General features: G+C 39.2%; 1 protein-coding gene across 1 annotated transcript; it reads left to right on the top strand.

Annotated features, from left to right (window-relative positions):
• The first annotated feature begins 15298 nt into the window (after positions 1-15298).
• LOC126719092 (uncharacterized) lies at positions 15299-17742 on the top strand. The gene is made up of 5 exons (XM_050421665.1): positions 15299-15845; positions 16437-16494; positions 16580-16663; positions 16794-16935; positions 17035-17742. Exons 1-5 carry the CDS (start codon positions 15485-15487, stop codon positions 17311-17313), a joined length of 924 nt encoding a protein of 307 aa, XP_050277622.1. The 5' UTR covers positions 15299-15484; the 3' UTR covers positions 17314-17742.
• The last annotated feature ends 515 nt before the right edge of the window (positions 17743-18257 follow it).

Genomic DNA, 18257 nt, shown 5'->3' with positions numbered 1-18257 from the left:
GGAGCAGCTAATACCGACAAACGCCCCGCTTGTTGGTTTCGGAGGGAGTAGAATATTCCCTTTGGGCGCAGTCACGTTATCGGTGACAGTAGGAGATTACCCCCAACAAATCACCAAGGACGTAACATTCTTGGTGGTCGATTGCTCGTCAGCCTACAATGCTATTATTGGACGACCCACGCTCAACTCGTGGAAGGCGGCAACATCAACTTACCACCTGATGATCAAGTTCCCAACGGAATATGGGGTAGGAGAGCTACGCGGAAGTCAAATTGCCGCACGAGAATGCTACGTAGCTATGATGGAGGTGGAAGACCAGATCCAGGCCTTGAACATAGAAGAACACCGAACAACGGCAGAACCTACAGAGAAGCTAGAGGAGATAACTCTCGACAGTTCCAATCCAGATCGAACCACCAAGATCGGAACGCTTGCCAAACCCGAAATCTGTCAAGAACTCGTAGCATTCTTGAGGAGCAATAAGGATGTGTTCGCCTGGAGCCATGACGATATGCCAGGAATCGATCCCTCGGTCATGGTACACAAGTTGAATGTGTTGCCCTCGTTTCCACCCGTCCGACAAAAGAAGAGAGTATTCGCCCCGGAACGAGACCAAGCAATAGCGGAAGAGGTCCGCAAACTCGAAGAGGCAAGCTTCATCAGGGAAGTCTACTACCCCGATTGGCTGGCGAATGTGGTAATGGTGAAGAAAACGAGCGGCAAATGGCGGATGTGCGTGGACTTCACCGATCTTAACAAAGCATGCCCCAAAGATAGCTATCCCCTTCCAAGGGTCGACATCCTAGTAGACTCGACGGCTCAACACCAATTGCTAAGCTTCATGGATGCTTTCTCGGGTTATAACCAGATCCGCATGCACAAGAACGATCAGGAGAAGACTTCGTTTGTAACCAGTCAAGGACTCTTCTGTTACAAAGTAATGCCATTCGGCCTGAAGAATGCAGGGGCAACATACCAGAGACTAATGAACAAGATGTTCGCACACCAAATCGGGAGGAATGTCCAAGTCTATGTCGACGACATGCTGGTGAAGAGCCGGAAGGAGGAAGACCACTTGGAAGATCTCAAGGAAACATTCGGCACGCTTCGATCCTACAAAATGAAACTCAACCCGGGAAAGTGCGCGTTCGGTGTAACGGCAGGCAAATTCCTAGGATTCATGGTATCTCAAAGGGGGATTGAAGCTAACCCGGACAAAATCTGAGCCATAATGGAGATGGCCCCCCCGAGAAACGTGAAGGAAGTACAGAGCCTTAACGGCAAGGTAGCGGCATTGAATAGATTCGTGTCGAGAGCGACGGACAAGTGTTTACCCTTCTTTCGAACATTGAAAAAGTCATTCGAGTGGACGGAGGAGTGTCAGCGAGCCTTCGAGGAGTTAAAAACCTATCTATCTTCACCACCTCTACTGAGCCCCTCGCAACCAGGAGAGGAACTCTTCCTCTATTTGGCAGTCTCCCCGGTGGCCGTCAGCGCTGCCTTAATCAGAGAGGAGGACAGGGCACAGAAGCCCGTATACTACGCCAGCCGGGCGCTCTGCGGTGCGGAGGAAAGATACCAACCTATGGAGAAACTCGCCTTTGCGTTGGTCACAGCGGCTCGCAAGCTCAAGCCCTACTTTCAAGCCCATACCGTGAACGTAATGACCGACAAGCCCTTGCGAAAGGCACTGAGTAATCCTGAAGCCGCGGGTCGACTGACGCTGTGGGCAATAGAATTGAGTGAGTTTGACATCAAGTACCGACCACGTGTGGCCATTAAAGGACAAGCTATAGCCGACTTCATAGCAGAGTTTACGCGGGACGCGGACAAGGGGGCAGAAGAACCACCCCAGTGGAACATCTACACCGACGGATCATCTAATATGCGAGTCGGAGGAGCCGGCATAGTATTGCTGTCACCTGAAGGAGACAAGATTGAATGTATGGTCCGTCTCGACTTCCCCATCACCAATAATGAAGCAGAATACGAAGCGGTGGCAGCAGGGCTCGACCTAGCCAAAGCCGCCGGAGCTGAAAGTGTGGTCGTGCATTGCGACTCTCAAGTCGTCACCAATCAAGTAAACGGAGATTATGAATGCAAAGGGGAAAGGTTGAAGAGATATCTTGATCAAGTAAGGGCGAGAGTTGACAGGCTAAAAGCAATGTTCGTCCAGATCCCCAGGGGAGAAAACGAGCTCGCCGATCGGCTAGCCAAAGCCGCTTCAGCAGAACACATGACGGCACCGGGTAATGTTCTTTCCTTTGTTCAAATCTTTCCGCTAATAGACCCCGGCAACATGCAGGAGATACGCTCCGAAAGAAACTGGACTACGCAGATAACTTCATACTTAAAGGACGGGTTACTGCCAGAAGAAAAGGAGGCAGCAAGAAAGCTAAAAGTCCAAGCGGCGAGATTCGTCTTAATAAAGGATATTCTTTACAAAAGAGGTTTCTCCTGTCCTTATCTTAGATGTCTGGGGGCTGAAGAGGCAGACTACGTGATGAGGGAAGTACATGAAGGGATATGCGGGAACCATTCTGGATCGCGGTCGTTAGTGCACAAACTGGTACGAGCTGGGTATTACTGGCCAACCATGCAGAAGGATGCCGAATCCTACGTTAAAAGCTGTGACAAATGCCAGAGGTTCAGCAATTTTATCGGACAGCCAGCTGAAGAACTAACCCCTATAACGGCTCCATGGTCGTTCGCTCAGTGGGGACTAGACATCATGGGACCTTTCCCAACGGCGATAAGGCAGCTAAAGTTCTTGGTAGTGGGTATTGACTACTTCACAAAATGGGTAGAAGCGGAAGCTTTGGCCACCATTACAGAAAAGAACATTAGAAGCTTTGTCTGGCGGAGCATCGTATGTAGGTTTGGTATTCCTAGAGTTCTTGTCTCAGATAACGGGAGGCAGTTCGAAAACGGCCACTTCCGGGATTTCTGCACACAGCTAGGAATAAAAAACCACTACTCATCACCCGCCCATCCTCAGGCTAACGGCCAGGTTGAAGTCACGAACCGATCCCTGTTAAAGATTATCAAGACTCGGCTCGAGGGGGCAAAGGGTATATGGCCGGAAGAATTGCCGAGCATACTGTGGGCATACAGGACAACGGCGAGGACTCCAACAGGAGAGACGCCATTTCGACTGACATACGGGAGCAAGGCAGTCATCCCAGCAGAAGTTGGGCTCACAAGCTACAGGGTTCACAACCATGAAGAGAGCAGGAATGACGAATCCATGAGGCTACAGCTGGACCTGATAGATGAGGTTAGGTCGGCAGCAGAGCAAAGGATCGCTAGATACCAGGATCGCATGTCCAGACACTTCAACTCCCGGGTCCGACACAGAAACTTCCAAGTAGGAGACCTCGTACTCAGGAGGGTCATGGGCGCAACTAGAGACCCTACACAGGGAAAACTCGGTCCCAACTGGGAAGGACCTTACAGAGTTACGTCGTGGAAAAGGAAATGAACATATCACCTGGAGACAACAGACGGAAAGAAGCTATCGCATCCATGGAATGCCGAGCATTTGAGGAAATATTACCAGTAATAGTGACACGACAACCAGTTTTTCTTTTAAGACTTTTTGGCATTATTAGCTTTTCTTTTAACTGTTTAACTATTTTTGCTACAATCTTGTTGTGCCTTTTTAAGCCCGGGGGGGCAGGTACTTTTCCTATACGCATTTCTATCAACTTTGATTTTCTACTTGGATGTCATTACAATTGCCCACAAAATAACCGAGGTCCACCAAATGTACGGATGCAAAATAAAGTCCATAAGATGGACGGATCCTTCTAAAGGATGATCACTTGAAGTCCACAAGATGGACGGATACAGAATTAAGTCCACAAGATGGACGGAGAAGCCTACAAAGATTATCACTTCCACAAAGTGGACGGATCACTAAGGTGATGAAACATGAGTCCACAAAGTGGACGGATCACTAAGGTGATGAAATACAAGTCCAAAAAGTGGACGGATCACTAAGGTGATGAAATAAGTCCACAAAGCGGACGGATCACTAAGGTGATGAAACATGAGTCCACAAAGTGGACGGATCACTAAGGTGATGAAATACAAGTCCAAAAAGTGGACGGATCACTAAGGTGATGAAATAAGTCCAAAAAGTGGACGGATCACTAAGGTGATGAAATAAGTCCACAAAGCGGACGGATCACTAAGGTGATGAAATATAAGTCCACAAAGTGGACGGATCACTAAGGTGATGAAACATGAGTCCACAAAGTGGACGGAACACTAAGGTGATGAAATAGGTCCACAAAGTGGACGGATCACTAAGGTGATGAAATACAAGTCCACAAAGTGGACGGATCACTAAGATGTTGAAATACATGAAATAAAGTCCATGAGATGGACGGACTGTCCTACAGGGATATTAACGTCTTACAGGGACGAATGCTCAAGTCCCAAGGTGGACGGAAATAATAGAAGAGCGTGTACGAAAAGTGGACGGACAACTAACTACGTTAAAATTTTTTTACAAGTCCATTAAATAGGCATTACATTTAAAAAGTGATGTACGTTACAAAGCAGACGGTTCCTCATAACGAACCTCACGGATGTAATTGCTCAATCAACACAAGGTAACAAGTCTGCAATGCGGACGGAGTATCACAGATAAACAAATATTCTCGCAAAAATCCTTCCTCAAGAAGGAGGACGGAGCTTTAAACAGAGTACCAAACAATTATAAAAAGCATATATGTGAACATTAAGCCAAAAGCCCCAAAGGCAAATGTTTAATACAATTAAAAAGGACGGATTGTCTTGAAATGTAAAAAAAAAAAAAAAAAAAAAAAAAAAAAAAAAAAAAAAGAGAGAATGGACGGATTGTCCTCTAAATGAATTACATAGACGTTAGCCTTCCTTCTGTTCAGCAACTTGGACTTCCTTCGACGGGACGGACTCTCCGTCTCCTTGAGCAGCACCGTAGCCAAAGAGGTCCTCCGTATTTTCGGAGGCGACGGGGAGGGCAGAAGTCTGGGCTTGGTCCTCAAGTTTGACCATTGACAGATCCAGCTCTGGATAGGCCTTCTTGACTTGACGGAGAGAATCATCGAAGCCTTGAAGGAAGGAATCCGACAGCTCGCCCAAACAGGTCTCCGAGCATCGGTACTCCTCGACGGCTACCTCTTTAGCATGACGGATCTCTTCCTTGAGTTCTTTGATCTCCGCCTCTTTTTTCTCTATGGCCGTCAGCGCAGAGGCCGTCTTCTCCTCCAGCTCCTTCCTCGCCTGCTCAGAAAGCTCCAGCTTCTTCTCCATCTTGGACCTCCATTTATGAAGTTGTCCGAGCTCTTCCTCCGTCTGCTCCGCCTTCGCGCGCACCCGGTCCAAGGTACTCTTACGGTTAAGACACCGGTCCAGTAGTCCCTTCATCATGACCAAGGACTGCGAATAGAAAAGAGACCGTCACATAATGTAAATAACAACGAGAAAGGAAAATAAACTTATTCGACGGACATAACCAACCTGAGCGACGGCAAAGAGGCCCGTCTCCCCCATGGCCTCCGTCGAATGGTTTCCCAGATCTTCATAGTCTTCTGCCGTGATAATGGACGACAGCTTCTCCAAAGCATACTTGGAGTCATCACGGAGAAGGGAAGGAGGTCTCTCTTGCTTACTGTCTGGGGCCGTCATCAGTCCTTTACCCTTCCCCTGCTTCGCTGGGGTGACGGTCTTGTTACCCTCTGCCATTAAACCAACCACAGGTTCAAGAGAGACCTTTGGTTGCTTAAATGGACGGTCCGATTTTGATGTCGGATTCCTCTTAAGGGCTGAAGCCGACACCTTAGGAACCACTTCGCCGGATTCCCTTTTCTTGACGGCTTGGGATTTGATCAAAGCTCTCCTTTTTGCGTCGTCCATCTCTGCAAATAGTGACGGATAAAATTAAAACTAAGTAAGGGCAGTTAAATGGCAAAGTAAAGTTGACGGGCTTACGTCTATGAACTCGTTCGTCGTATCTAATTGCCTCCTGGGTGGGCTCAGGACCGTCACAGTACCAATGTATGGTCCTCGGGTTCACCAGCTTAGCCCAAGTCCTTTCCTCCGGCGTAGTTTTCCTGCAAATCTTTTCAAGGAAGCTAAACTCCTCAAGGCTGACTTGTGGGCGCCATCTACCTGCAGAGAAAGATGATCAAGATATACACATAAAACTGGACGGATATGAAAAGCAGTACAAAATTAAGACGGATGCATACGTGTCTGATTTATCACTGCCCAAGTTGTGTCGACGGGCATGTACTCCGTCTCCCCTGGATGGTTCATCCATCTGTCACCCTCCAGGAAGAAGTATCGACTCTTCCAGTCTCTATTTGAGTCTGGGGTCTCAAAGATCACCTTCAACAAGGGGCTCCGACTAGCGAAACTATACATCCCCCTTGATCCAGAAATCTCGTCTGGACGGTAACAGTGAAGAAATTCACGGACCGTCAATTTCCTTTCCCCGTCTGACATTGCACCGTAAAGAATCTCCATGGCTATGAAGACCCTCCAGGCGTTAGGGGATATCTGGGTGACGGACAACCCCAGATATTGTAAGAGTTCCCTGTGAAGTGTAGAAAGCGGGAATCGAAGTCCAGCCTTCAACGCCTGCTCATACACTCCGACACCGTCTACCCCTTCATAGTAACACTTCTCCGACGCGTAAGGTAGACGGATGGAAACATAGTCAGGGATTTGGAAGTTAGTTCTGAAGGTGCTGAAGTGTTTCTCTCTGATGACGGATGTAAACCTATGCACCGTCCACTCTGGCAACATGATGAACTGCCTTAGTCCATCAGCACCTACAACGGACTCCAGTGCTTGATCCCCGTCGTCATCGGAACCCTCTATTTCAACTACCTCCACATCCTCATTTGTTGAGGATGAAGAGGAGGCAGACGGACTCCTATCTTCGCCGGGGCTCTCTTAGTCTTTATGACCGGACGGGTATACATCCTCGTATTCCGTCCCATCACAAACCACCGACTGGTTACTTGACGCACTAGACATTTCCTACAATTGACAATGAAACCTAAGACCGACGGGTTTGAAAGTGTTGACGGGTATGGAAAGCCTAACAACAATGCATGGACGGAAATGTAACTTTACTATAGTAAATTAGAAGCACTTACCAAACTTGGCAGAGGATAGGTGACGGTTGGTGTAATCAGTAGATATGCGTCCTCGACGGATTGCTCTGACAAGGTTGACGGCTTCGCTCTGACAAATGTTTTCTGAGTGAAAAGTGAAAAATGAAAGAGTGAGGCGCCTTATATATATAGGAGGTGCACGGAAGACGAAGCGACGCTTCGATCCTATACAACGACCATTCAGAGAGTGACACGTGGCATGCTTAATAAATGCTGACAACCTGTCATTACGTACCAACAAATTTGTGACCGTCAACTTGATGAATCTTCCTATGACAGGTTGATCCATCTGGAACCGTCGTCCTATCTTGCGTGAATCCGTCATGAAATGACCGTCATGCCCATACGTAAGGACCGTCACCCCATTGATCCTTTGACCTAAAAGGCGACGGACCATTGGGGTGAAGGGGGCAACTGAAGATGATAAAATATTGGGCCTGATGGGTTTACCTTAATGGGCCTGACGGATTGGGTCTCTTGGGCCTGTGTGAAGATGGTCCCAGCTTTGAAGGCCCATCACTGACTGACACAGTAAGGGCCCATGATCCGAAACGTCCATAGCCCAGAAAAACCCTAAGATCTGGAAATGGGAATCCTTGTTCACCACGCCTAGAAGAATTGGGAGTAGAGTCCCACATTGAAAAGATGTGGAAACCAAAAAGGAAAAGTCAACCCTTTATCACTATAAAAGGCCTAATACCCACAGAAATCGAGGTACGCTTTTAATGAACCCTCTCTAACGCACTAAGTAAAACAGAGGAATTCTAACTTGACCGTCGGAGAGCCTTTGGCCGGCACCACACCGGTGATCTCTGAAGGATTCTTTCGATTGTTTTGTCGTGCAGGTTCGATTCGAGTCGCGAGTACGGTGTGACCCATTGGTGATGATTTTTCGACGTCATCAACAACTTCTTGATTTTCTTCCCTTTTGTTTCTCACATGTTCCTCCCCTTCCCCACCTTCTAACGGTAGCCTCTTTATCTTCCTTACTTCTTTCCTATATAGTGACAGAAACTAGATGCTTCAATTTAGGTATCTCTAAATCTCAGTCTCTTTTCTGCTCTATTCTTTTTGTTTGATTGCTTGATGTTTTTTATTCCCTACTTAAATTTTGTTACTGTCTACTGCCTCTTGAGTATTGTGATATGACTTAGATTAGTTTGTGTAGTCTGTGCAAAATAAGGCAATATTGTTGCAGCTGAAACAATTTTCTGTGCGTTTATTACAATGCCAAATATTGTAGTAGATCTCCTCTGTGTACATATTTAAATTTAAATAAATTGTATCAAATATCTGATCTCAATGATTGGAGTTTATTTTTTGTTGGCTGTGTTATGGGATGTAGCAATTCTTATATTTCAATTTGGGAAGTTTTTTAATTTGAAGTCTTCTTGATGTTAAATACCATCTTGGATCTATGAATGCTTTAGTTTTTTTTTTTTTTTTTTTAATTTTATTTTAAGTTACTTGCTGATAAGTTAATTAAGAGCTGTGATATGTAACATTGCCTAGCATTTCATTAACAAGACCCCAATATCAGTACCGAATCTAGCCTATACATGCTAAGGATTACCAAACAAAACGTACTAGATTCCAGAAAACTCCCGTGTAATCTGATCTCAATGTCGATTGGACCCGCTTCTGCACATGGGAACCTTACACTAACAAAGAAGATGCAGTCAACTTTATCAATACCAAAGTTATTCCTCACCCATGGTTCAAGGCAATTTGCCTTAATGGTCAGACCATTGGTGCCATTTCAGTGACCAAAAATTCAGACAATGATAAGTGTAGAGGTGAACTTGGCTATGTTTTGGGTTCCAAGTACTGACATAGGGGGATTGCAACTAAAGTAGTTAAGCAGGTGGCTAATACTATATTTGTTGAATAACCACACTTGGAAAGCCTTGAAGCTATAGTAGATGTAGAACATGTGGGCTCCCAAAGGGTGCTAGAGAAGGCTGGGTTCTAGAGGGAAGGTGTTTTAAGGAAGTATATGATTTTGAAGGGAAAAACTAAAGACCTGGCAATGTTTAGTCTTCTTTCTTTTGATCCCAAGAGCAGACTATTTGTTCAAAGTTTTTGTTTTTATTTTAATTTGTATGTGATTTATGAATCTTAAGCCACCCACTAGCAGAAAACATTGATTAAAATTCTATTTAAATGCTTTGAATGTTCTCTCTTGTCATATAGAACATTCTTGAGATTATAAAAATTTGTATCCATAGCATATAATATATATATAAATGTTATTCCTATTATAATCTTTCTATAAGATAGTAGAAGATTAATCGTAAACATAGAAAATTAGTTCAGGTCATCTCGCATATAAAATATGTACTGGTTGAAGTATAGGATAAATTTACCATATAATTAAATGCACATATAATTGAGGATTTAATTTCATTGAGGAACCATGTGTTTATGGTATTACATTGTATAATGGCACCTAAATTAGCTCTCTTGGCCTCCCTCTACCCTTCTTTAGAAGGGGAATATTAATGCTTTCTACAAAACTAAAAGGGGAATATCAATCTATTTTGCCATGACAATCACGAAAGTTATTAACTTTTTCTTCAGTAATTAAAATGGATATCAAAGATTTTTTAGCTATTTCAAATTTATTAATAATTTATTTATATATTGATACAACTTATGTAGCTTTTGTTTTTGGACAGCTCTCTTTTGGTTTTTGCTTGCAATATTTAATGATTGGACTATCATCAATACATATGTTGTAGGTGAACTTCTATCTTCTCACATTTTCTACACTGCTTTAAACAACTGAAAAGCAAGTTTGTGGTTGTATGGCATAGGTTTGTCAACATAAACAGGCTATTTATTGAATAGGTTACATGTCCACAACTGTTATTTTACCATTAATTAATAAAAGTAACGGACAAGAGTTTTCTTAATTTCCTAGCAAGACTATGCCTGGCATCATGTGATCGAAAATACAACTTAATTAAGCAATTGCTAAGAATGCTCACGTGCAATTTCTTTTAGGCTTGTAAGTAATTGTATTGAAATATACCTTTGGTTCCTAAACCTATCACCAAAATATCATGTTCATTTTCAATGAATCTTTTGCATCAAGTTATTCCTTGTATCTTTCAAAATCAATCGTTTTATCATGTGGAATGAGTGAAGTTGTTGATATATCCCTTTCTTATTAAAAAATATTGTTGAAATGTTTAATCTTAAGAAAAAAATAAATTTATCAATTAAACACAACAAATAAAAATTGTACACACACACACACATATATATGCCACAAAAGATAAATTAAACCAAATGAACATTGAACAGTCAAACATAATTTACAATTTATATATATATATATATACATATATATAAATTAAACAATGAAAGGCTTCTATTCACGAAAAAACAATTAAAAATAATTGCTAATAAATTAAACAATCACTCATCCATACAACAATCAAAACACTATAAATTACAAAACAAAACAACTTCAAAAATACACACCAAAAATATCATAAAAATACTCTCTCCACAATCACAAAAATGAGCATGCAACATGAATTACCAATAGAATTATTGCTTGAAATATTTTCCAATGTTGGAAGACAATCGCCAAAATATTTAGGCAATCGCCACAATCTACCACGTCTGAAATTGTGGCACAAAATATTGTAGTCCTATAATTTCTCTTTTTATTAACTTTATACTATGAAGTTTTGCACAATTCTAGAGTTGTTATATTTTTGAAAGAATTTTTTTTTTTTTTTTTTTAGCTTCATCAATCAAATATTGCAATTGTGATGATAATAATGTTCACGTGTAATCCTTAGTATATGGTTATTGTCAGGTTTTGTCACCAATTGATTTTTTTTTTTTAACACATTAGTTTCTTAATATGGGTTTTCGTTTTTAAAAAATAGCTGCAAGCGATTCAATCGGCTAACCAAAAAGAAAAAAGTTCTTCACCACATCAATCTAACTGGATTGCTCCAAAATTCTATATTCCTTCAAAACGATGAAGAAAACTCATTCATCAATGCTTTAGGGCTGGAAACAAACAAGCACTATTTTGGGTTAAAGCTCACAAATATTTTGTACAAGATCAAACTAAAGCAGGAAAAGAAATCCTTCTTCAAGCAAACATAGAAGGAGACAAAAATGTAAAGTATGGACTGGCAACTACGTTGTTATGCGAATCAAATGATGAGGGAATACAACTACTATTATCAATTCTAAATCAACCAAATGGAAAACAATTGCTACAAAACTATTGACAAATCCTTCAACATACAACTTTTGGAACAAACACATTTCGTATCCCAAAAAACCAAGCATGCAAGAAAAATGGAGTGGGTCATTGGGATCGTGAATGCCCTTACCTTATGGAAACAAAGAATTACATGTAATATGCAAAATGTGTTCAATTGACTTGGAAATGTACAAATTAACCAACCGAGTTTGGTAGAAATTATGTTGCCAAAAAAAAGAATACAATAAAATTTCTTCATCCTATTCATAATACTACTCTCTATCTTCAAAAGAATAGATCTCTTTTTTTTTTTTTTTTTTTTTTTTTTTTTTTTTTTTTTTATTTAAAAAGACTTACAAGGACTTAATTACAGTCCTCTAAAGTTTTTACCTAGCATGACTCTAACTTGAAATTTATAAAATCCTATCTATCTATTTTGAAGTGAATTAAATTTTATTAGCTTGGGAAGACGGTTGATTAGCTCTAGAGTGACTACAAGGCCGAGTATGGCAACTAAGTAAGGGCTATGGTTAAGAGCATGCCGAATTGAAATGAATAAATTATAGTTGCATCCTTTGTACTCCAATGACTGTTTTTAATAACATTCAGTAATAAACAAATTTGCAAGTACATGTGCAAGATATAAATCATTATCTACGCTCATTTGTTACCTTATATTAAGTAATAAAAATCTAAACTCAAATAGTATGATGTAATTTAGGATTCCGGTATTTAAAGCTTAAGGCATCATTGCCGAAACTTTCCGCATCTAATTCCAAGACCAAAACCTCCTATCATCATGAATCCTACAATATATTGGTCATACATATATAATGCAACTTAAGTAGTAATACATTGAAAAATATTCAAAATAATAACACTATCATAAAATAAAAAATTATCATGTGCAACGCATGGGTCCGCGACTAGTTAAGAGAAAGGAGGAGACGCTTGATGAGACAAACACCTTCTAACATCTAGCATGGTAACCCACTATTGGGGGATGAACTAAGTGCATAAATAGGGTCTTCCCCTACACTTAGATGGGATTAGAAAAATTGAGAAGAGATAGTGTAAGAGTTTCTAGAGACTATTTGTATCTGTCGAAACTTGCTTGTAACCTCGGCAACAATATATTTGTGTTTATTAATCAGAAAAGTGTTCGTTCATGCTTTGATTTTTACTTGTTTAGTCCTCCCATTATAGATTATCCTCTTGTTTTATAAATTAGTTGTGACAATTACAACCTTAGAATTAACTTTTGGTTTCATATTTAGAGTTTTTTTACACACGTGTGTGTCTATATATAATATATATATATATATATATAGTATGAAATTTAACAGTTAAAAAAACAAAGTACACCTCAAATATCCTAATTAATCTAGCATATTTTATGTTTCTCTCTTTTATTTATTACAAATAACTTTAAGTGATTTACTCTCAGTTTGCTCTTCATAAAACCAATTAACCAAGTCTACCAAATGAAGAAAATAAAAAATAAAAAAATACCTCAGAAAAAGCTTGAAAAAACTCATAGGATTTCTTTTCTTGCAAAATATTTGGTCAAGGACTCACGGCTTTTAGAAAATAATAATAATAATAATGAGCTTTGGTAAGGCTTGCACAACCTGATTGACTCTCTAGAACTAAGAGCTAAACTTACCGTACCACGAACAATTAGTTAAAATAGTTTTGTAGATCAAATTTGACTAAAAAAACTACTAGGCTGGTTCGAATGTAAGGGGCTAATCAACCCACCTAATATATATATATATATATATATATATATATACATAAATATAGACACACACTAAGGAATTTGAATCGTAAAAGTTTAACTATACATTAAATGAAATATCAAGTTCCGATTCAAAAAAAAAAAAATTTATACATTAAAAGATATTAGTTAAGTTACAAGATCTTTAACAATTATGAGATAATTACAACAATAGAAGATGTAGATTTGAACCATACTTTAGATTAGTTTTGAAACTTAATAAATTATTTTATGATAAAACTCAGAAAACCTCGATCAATCAAGAAATTTGATTAAACTAATAATCGTTTGGCTTTTTTAGAACTAGAATAAAAGAAGCGGACATTGCTATACGCTTGGGTATATCATATGAACCCCCCAATGAAAGATTGAAAATGAAATAAAACAAATGATGGGAAAAGAGTGAGGGTCGAAATATAATTATTAGTTTCACTTCTCTTTTTCTTTTTTTGATAGTTAATGATATAGATAGGGTTGACAAGGCCACTTGACTCCTAATCAACCCAAGCAATCAAGAGTATGCAACAATTATCAATATCAAAATTCTCTCCTAAGGCATGACATTTATCTCACCTCCGTCATGAACACAACAGTTAAAAATCAAAAAAAGTTTCATAACAATACACCACGAAAACCTAGCATAAGTCAAGATCTCATGCATTGATTTAGGTAAGAGAGAGTGAATGCTTTCAAATTCCTTGAGTTTTGTCTTAGAAAAAAAGTTATTTTTGACTTGAACATCAAAGGGGCCTTGGCACCACACTGATGTCATTTCAATAAAGTGATTTATTGTAAGCGTTTGTCATTTAATCTGACTATAATCAATTGCATCATCAATTGATATCATTAAAACTCCCTCCACCCCACATGCAACAAATGAAGCTTTGCAAAATTATGCATATTTTAAATTAGCAAAATAAACACAATTATCTTTCAAAAATATTCTTAATCTTAGGTTGATAACGTATGTTAAAAACTGCCCTACACTTGCAGTCATCCTTTGATACTAGATATCTTATAAAACTTTTTTTTTTTTTTTTTTTTGTTTCATCCAAAATGCGTTTGGTCTACAAATTTTCATAGGGGGGGGGGGGGGGGGACAAGGGAGTGCTAAAATTTACTTAGTCTTTGTAATTTTTAAGACTTAGTGTTTAACATCTCAGAAAGTTATGCTCAGAGTTCGAATATTATGGCAGATATATAAAATTTTGAGTTCGAAACCTTTTAATTTTTTCCTGTAATCAGTAATAATTTGGTGTGTGTAGGACAAGAGCAATGAAGAGGTCTTGGATACCCCGTTTGTAAAATAAATAAATAAAAAAAGTGCATTTTGAAGAGATTGTTTGTGTATAGAGATTAGTTAGAGTTTCAAAATATCTTCACTGCAAATTGAAGCGCAGGGCACATTAGTGACCCCTTTGCACCTTGAATACATGGCCTTGCTACCAAATAACCCCATAAATATTTTAATAAAATAAAATGGTGAACAGTTCTAAGAATAATAGATGGCATATCTTTGTTTCATCCAAAAAAAAAAAAAAAAAAAAGGATGGCATATCTTTGTCTATACAGGCAACAGGTATGCCTCAAACCTTAAGGACACAAGAAAAAGAGTAGGAGTTAAGAATAAACTGGACCCATTACACTTACAATGAGACAAACACCACAACTAAAAGGGTTATTATTAGAGTTAATTTCCTTTGATTTGGGGACTACCAATAGCACTACAGCTACAAGTCCACCTCCATTTTCACCATATTCCTTTTGTTAAAAAGGGTAGGGTTGGTTGTGATTTCTGTGTCTTCATGCGAAAAAAGAAACATTCCAGTAATAATTACAGAGAACCATTTATTGGCCTAAATATTTGGATGTGTGATGTAAACATGAAGTTTTTTATTCACCTAACTAATTTTCAAAAAAAAAACTAATTTTTAAATAAGATATTTGAGGATGAGTGTACCTTACCATTAATACAAAATAGAAAGAAGAAAAAAGATGGCTCATTTGGTCCATATATGAGTCCAGTCTGTCAGGGTACATGCATACAATTGGAGCCTGCTATACTCTGCTTAAAAACTATGCTTTCCCCAAAAAAACTGATGTGTTTCCAATTGTGTATACTCTTACAAATTTTGCTTAAAACCTAAGGAGCAAGTGGTAATCCATAATTGTGAAACTCACATTTCACCAACCAACGTTTAAGTACTGCTCATCATGGCACCAACTCCTTTTAAAACCCCTCTCGACCCACCTTTACATCTATCCTAATTAAACCATAAACTTTCATCTTCTCCAAGCATGTCTAAAGCAAACACAAGAAGACATGATTTGGAGAGGAACAAACTCTCGAAAGAAAAAGAGAAGCCAAGCCAAAGCATTTTGTCCAAACACCTTAAGAGAATTTACCCAATTGGGCTTCAGAGAAGCGGTTCATCGTTATCCTCCCTATCATCCTTATCGTTGTCTTTGTCACAGAACTCGAATGACTCTTCGCTTACAGATTCTACTACTCCACTGAACCAGAAGATTTCTTTAGCATTAAGACTGATTGCACCGTCTGAAAGAAGAGAAGCCCCCTGGGCAAAAACCGTGCAGCAGCAAAGTCAGGATACTAGTACTGGGGAATTGAGGAGGTGCAACTGGATTACAAAGAATAGTGGTAAGCTTTAGAATACTAATTTATCAATTTCCAATAACATTTGATTTACTTTTCTAGCATTATGGAATGGATATGGCTTTGTTAAGCATGTAAGAATCTATATATATATATATATATATATATAGCTTGCAGTGTCTGTAGACTGTATGGCATGTGATAAACGTTCATGTCAAACTGATACAGCTTCTTGCAGTGTCTGTAGAGTGTATCTGTGTATGGCATGTGATAAACATTCGTGTCAAACGAATTTGAAGGCTATAATTTTGCTCCTAAACTAAAATACTTGTGCTCTTGTTTCTATAATCTCCTGAGCCTATTGCTCAATCGCTTCAACATTGTCATAGCATTTGGGATGTGGAATTTGCTTAAAAAGAAAAGAATACTCAAACTTGTTTCACAAAGAAGAAAGTCACCTAGCTTTCATCATAAATTAAGAAGGGAACTATTTAGCATATTATGGTAATTCTTCTGTTGAAATTATAAATTTAAAACTCCATGAGTTGAAATCATGGCTTTTATGGCAATTCTTTATTTAGCATTCTAGGTACAAAATAAAGAAATTCTGCTTAGAACTGATTATGTTTTATACAGATAAAGTTTACGTGGCATTTCACGATGAGTGCTGGGGAGTTCCAGTTTATGATGACAAGTAAGTCCTTAGTAATTTTTTTAATGGAAGTCTACTACTAATTATGGAGTGGTTTGCCAATTTTAAAGTGGTAAATTATCAACAGCCAATTGTTTGAGCTACTTGCAATGTCTGGTATGTTGATGGACTACAATTGGACTGAAATCCTGAAAAGAAGGGAACTGTTCAGGTAACAGTGTTTGTACCACTTGAATTAAACTTGCGCAGCTTAAAATTACTTGTTTTACAAATTGAAAAGCAATGTTAATATAATTTTGAACAATGTGGGATTGAAAATATTGATTTGTTCTGTAACATAGGGAAGCTTTTGGCGGATTTGATCCTAACTTTGTTGCCAAAATGGGGGAGAAAGAGATTACAGATATAGCTTCCAACAAGGCTATCATGTTAACAGAGTGCAGAGTGAGGTGCATTCTAGACAATGCCAAATGCATATTGAAGGCAAGCTTAAAATTTTTGACTCGTTTGCATATTTCCTCAGCTGGTTAATATAGTACTTGATAGGTTGCTCATTGTGCTCAATTATGACCTCAAATGTAGATTGTGAGGGAATTTGGATCTTTTGGTAGCTATATGTGGGGTCAAGTGAATCACAAACCAGTGATCAACCGGTATAGATACCCAAGAAATGTTCCTCTGAGGACTCCAAAAGCAGAAGCTGTCAGCAAGGAATTAATAAAGCATGGATTTCGGTTGGTTGGGCCAGTGATTGTGTATTCCTTCATGCAAGCTGCTGGATTGACGATTGATCATCTTGTTGATTGTTATAGATACAGTGAATGTGTAAGCCTTGCCGAAAGACCTTGGAGGCACATCTAACATGGATATGGGGTTAATTATATTTACCATTTCCTAACAGTTAACCTTTTGGGATAATTGGTAATTTATTACAGTATGTGGTCTGAGTTGGAATCATGTTTCCACTTTACTTCCTATTTAAAAGCTTAAGCTTTGTGGAACAACTAGTAATTTATCATATGGATATGTACTAATTCTTTAAAAGAAGAAGCAAATAGTAATTATTACGTTGTGTACTTGCAAGTGGCAACATGTAGAGGATCTGAGCGCTTGTTTTGTTACAAGATAATTCGGTTGTACTTACGAGAATGACAAGGGTGGTGAATATGGACCATATGGTAATGCCTTAATAATAACCAACAATCATAGATCCTTTTTTGTATGGTAAAGCTTTGTAAGTTGAATAAGTTCTGGTGATTCAGATTGATTATTAGGACAGCCGTTTGGTTATTTTGGTTTGTTTCTCTCTCTCACACAGGCATGCACAAATGTATCTGTTTAATTAAGTTTTCATTGATAATAAAATTGCAGATTCTTATGCCAACTAATTTGTGTACCTAATTCTCAAAGTAGCAATATACAAATGCTTGTTTGAGAGCAAGAGAGAATCCACGGAAGTCAACGATTCTCAAAGACAAATTAGTAAATCGGCCTCTCCTCCACTCCAGACTCGCTGCATCTCTAACTCAAAGGCCTAGCTTGACAGGCTGAAAGCCCTTTATCTAGTCTAGTGGACTTTATTGATATCAAAACCAAAATCTTATGTTCTTCATCCAATATGGTCCAGAAACTCTCCCTAAAGCCCAAACAAAGTCATGAATAGGAGGAACCTGCACTGATTGGTGGGGTTATAAGTAACAAATGATATCTATTAGAAATGAGACATCCCGAAAACTCCAGGGACCCATAATTTAGTGGTATTGTCTGATTCTTCTAATGAGAAGATTTGGATTTAGCTCCACCCT

The sequence above is a fragment of the Quercus robur genome, chromosome 3, assembly GCF_932294415.1.
Source record: "Quercus robur chromosome 3, dhQueRobu3.1, whole genome shotgun sequence".
Taxonomy (NCBI): Eukaryota; Viridiplantae; Streptophyta; class Magnoliopsida; order Fagales; family Fagaceae; genus Quercus; species Quercus robur.
This window is presented reverse-complemented; position numbering and strand designations above follow the sequence as displayed.

Bases quoted from the DNA above. Each gene is read 5' to 3' on its own strand.
- LOC126719092 (XM_050421665.1), top strand. From the start codon at position 15,485: ATGTCTAAAGCAAACACAAGAAGACATGATTTGGAGAGGAACAAACTC. The intron at 15,846-16,436 runs GTAAGCTTTAGA...TGTTTTATACAG, and splicing joins CTGGATTACAAAGAATAGTG to ATAAAGTTTACGTGGCATTT. The intron at 16,664-16,793 runs GTAACAGTGTTT...TCTGTAACATAG, and splicing joins AAAAGAAGGGAACTGTTCAG to GGAAGCTTTTGGCGGATTTG.